At 60.5% G+C, this 3,290-nt stretch overlaps 1 protein-coding gene and 1 pseudogene across 1 annotated transcript; one reads left to right on the top strand and one right to left on the bottom strand.

Annotated features, from left to right (window-relative positions):
• Positions 1 to 324: 324 nt before the first annotated feature.
• LOC136548764 (uncharacterized) lies at positions 325 to 911 on the bottom strand (annotated as a pseudogene).
• A 686-nt stretch (positions 912 to 1,597) lies between these two features.
• LOC136551996 (tricin synthase 1-like) lies at positions 1,598 to 2,906 on the top strand. Its single transcript, XM_066543539.1, has 5 exons — positions 1,598 to 1,781; positions 1,873 to 1,952; positions 2,069 to 2,213; positions 2,332 to 2,466; positions 2,555 to 2,906. The coding sequence occupies exons 1-5, from the start codon at positions 1,689 to 1,691 to the stop codon at positions 2,801 to 2,803; spliced, it is 702 nt and encodes a 233-aa protein (XP_066399636.1). The 5' UTR covers positions 1,598 to 1,688; the 3' UTR covers positions 2,804 to 2,906.
• The last annotated feature ends 384 nt before the right edge of the window (positions 2,907 to 3,290 follow it).

The raw sequence follows: 3,290 nt of genomic DNA, 5'->3' as shown, positions 1-3,290 counted from the left end.
CTGTGTGTATACTCTGTTATCCCTTTTCTCCAACCTCTAACTATAGTGTGTAGGGACGGACAACGCTGGTTCGTGGTCGGCATAGCCATTAGGTGCTCGACAACACTAGCGGATGCTCAATAAGACTAGTGAGTGGTCGACTCAACTGAACCGGTAAACGTGTGGCTAACGGTCCATAGGGCACAGAAGAATCAAGGTGCATTTTGTCATATAACGATTCACGAACCACGAGTCAGAAATTAGAAGTGCTCGCGCAGCGGTTTACACCGGTCGTAAGCGACGGCGGGCACGTGTGCACGCGCCGCCGGCCAAACCACAAGTAGTCTACGCGGGGTTCCTCGTCACGGAGCCGTCGAACACGACGACCTCGTTGCCGCTGGCCACACCGTGCCACTCGAAGGACCGCGACTCGTCCATCACGCTCTGTCCATGTATGAAGAAGTAGGCGCCGTCGCGCGGGCGCGGGCGCCCCCGCCCCGCGCGCAGCACCAACACCGCGGCGCGCGCGCCCACGGCCACCTCCACGTGGCCCTCGCCGCACCGCGACACGACGGTCACCCGAAGCGGCGGCGACGGCGGCGCGGCGTCGCCACGCCTCTTGCTCTCTCCGTCCTCTTGTTCTGCTGCTGGATGCTGCTGCTGTGCCGAGCGCCGTCGAGGAGGGCGACGTGGATAACGGAGCCCTCCAACGACGTCCAGGTGCCGCTCGATTGCCGCTGCGCTGCCTGCCGACGCCGACGCCGCCGACTGTCCGTCCTCTAGCAGGGCGCCGTTGTGGGAGCGCGACGTGGGACGGCCGCGGGCCAGCCTCGGCGGCTCTGGAGCTTCTCCTTGACGTCCTGCACGGTTCGAAGTAGACCACCTCCATCTTGAAGGCCTCCCTTCGCTGAGCACACGAAGTCACGTTCCATGCCCAGAGGTACCGATCAAGGTTCCTACCTTAGTGCCAGCAGGCAGGCAGGCTAGCGGCAGCCATGGACATGGCCCGGCATAAATACCATGGACAGAATGCAGTGCGTGTGACTCTCGGATCCATCGTCTCCTCGATCTGTTGGTTAGCAGAAAGGATTTCCAGTGAGCACTGACCATGTAATGAGGCGCCATTGCCCGGCCTTCAGAAGTTCAGACTGTACTCATGACCACGAGCCTGTACTGTTGTTCTTGCATCTGCCATGCAAATTGCAGTGATGCAAATGAGGCTATTGTGACACCTTGCCTTGCCTACCCTCACAGAATTGGCATGGCTCCTAGGTTGTTCGGCGTGCCGTTTCCTGCTGCAGTACCCTAACGCAGGAGGGAGCATCTCACATTCTCGATCATGAGCAAGTTGTGACAGAACACATCTCTTTTGCCTGGTGTGGTGCTCAGTCTCTCTGAGCGTGTGTTTACGGTTTTGACTGTCCAGACGAGTACACGCGCCTTTCGGTCCTTTGGGCCTGTCGGACCATAAAATGCATGTCACATAAGTTGCCTTACAGTTCAGAGCCCAGCCCAATCCCATCTGGTGGAGGCCCGCACGTTTCTTCTATTTATAGGAGTATAGAATTCCCTCAAAAAAAGAAATTTAGGAGTATTATAGAATGATGGCCTACCCTCCGCGGCCGGCAAGTTGAACACAACAAAACAACTCCTTCCGACCTCCCCGCAACAACATCGCCGGGTAGCAAAACCTTCGATTCCGTCGGAGGATGGCTTCCACCGGCGTTGGAGAAGGCAGCAAGACGGCTGCCGGGAGCAGCCTCCACAGCAACACCCTCCTCAAGAGCCAATCACTATACGAGGTAACCCATCCGAAGCACCAAGCAATGTTTCATCCCACTGCTCGTCTCGTCCGTGCGGCGCTCACCGATTACCTTGGTTCGCTTCGTCTAGTACATACTGGAATCCACCGTGTTCCCGCGCGAGCCGGACTGTCTGCGGGAGCTCCGCGTCGCCACCGCTACCCACCCCATGTGAGTCACGCCCACGGATCCGCTAGCTGCTCGTTCCGTGCGTTCGCCTGCGCTCGGAGCGCCTCTTGCACGGTATGTGTTTGACGTCTGTCTGGATGCGCTGTGAAGCGCTGCAGGGCTGGCATGGCGGCGTCGCCGGACGAGGGGCAGCTGCTGGGGCTCCTGATCGAGATGCTCGGAGCCAAGAACGCCGTCGAGGTCGGCGTCTTCACCGGGTACTCGCTGCTCGCCACCGCCCTCGCCCTCCCTGACGATGGCAAGGTCAGTGCGTGGCCACTTCACTGCGACTTTGCAATTTGTTTGTGTTTGACTGTTTGGTGTCGCGCGCGGCGTGATCCTTGTTGTATTGTATCCTTGGTCGCCGTGTCTGGCGCGGCAGATCGTGGCCATCGACGTTACCCGCGAGAGCTACGACCAGATAGGATCGCCGGTGACCGAGAAGGCCGGCGTGGCGCACAAGATCGACTTCCGCGTCGGGCTCGCGCTGCCCGTGCTGGACCAGATGGTGGCCGAGGTGAAGAGAAATTACACAGAACCGCATCCATGTGCAAATGTTCTCGCGGTGCAGAGATGATGCCGGCCGCTGCGATTTTGTCTTGCAGGAGGGGAACAAGGACAGGTTCGACTTCGCCTTTGTGGACGCGGACAAGGTGAACTTCCTCAACTACCACGAGCGGCTGCTGCAGCTGGTCAGGGTCGGGGGCCTCATCGCCTACGACAACACGCTGTGGGGCGGCTCGGTGGCCGCGTCCCCCGACGACGAGCCGCTCTCCGAGCGGGACCGCGCGCTCGCCGCGGCCACCAGGGAGTTCAACGCGGCCATGGCCGCCGATCCCCGCGTGCACGTCTGACAGGTCGCCATCGCCGACGGGCTCACGCTGTGCCGCCGCGTCGCCTGATCCGTATGCGGTTGCCCATCCCGAAATGCAGAGCTGGGTTTGTAATAACGAACTGGTGTTGAGCGAAAATAAATCAACCAGCGCGCTTGCGTGTGTCATCAATCAATCTGAGTATTAAATCTTTGTTCAGCCGGTTGGCTAGGGTGACGGCAGCCCGGCGACGCCAGTGACGAGCCGGCACCTTCTTCCCGGCGGCGTGGGACTTTGGGCCTGGGCGACGTGTATGCGGCGTTGCGTACCACAATTGCCGTTGCTCCTGGGCCGTGAATGCGTGTGTGTAGTTGGGCCCAGAGTAAGCGGTACGGCGCGAGCCCAACCACTTCTTCGTGCGGCCCGATTGCAGTAACAGCCGGCGGCCGGTGACCGGCGGAACCCGTCGCTGCCGACCCAGTCGGACAGCAGCACGCCGCGGCCCATGTACACGAGCGAGCACGGCCCA

The sequence above is a fragment of the Miscanthus floridulus genome, chromosome 4 (genome assembly GCF_019320115.1).
Source record: "Miscanthus floridulus cultivar M001 chromosome 4, ASM1932011v1, whole genome shotgun sequence".
Lineage (NCBI taxonomy): Eukaryota > Viridiplantae > Streptophyta > Magnoliopsida > Poales > Poaceae > Miscanthus > Miscanthus floridulus.
The sequence above is the reverse complement of the archived record's forward strand: the minus strand, read 5'-3'. Positions and strand labels throughout refer to the sequence as shown.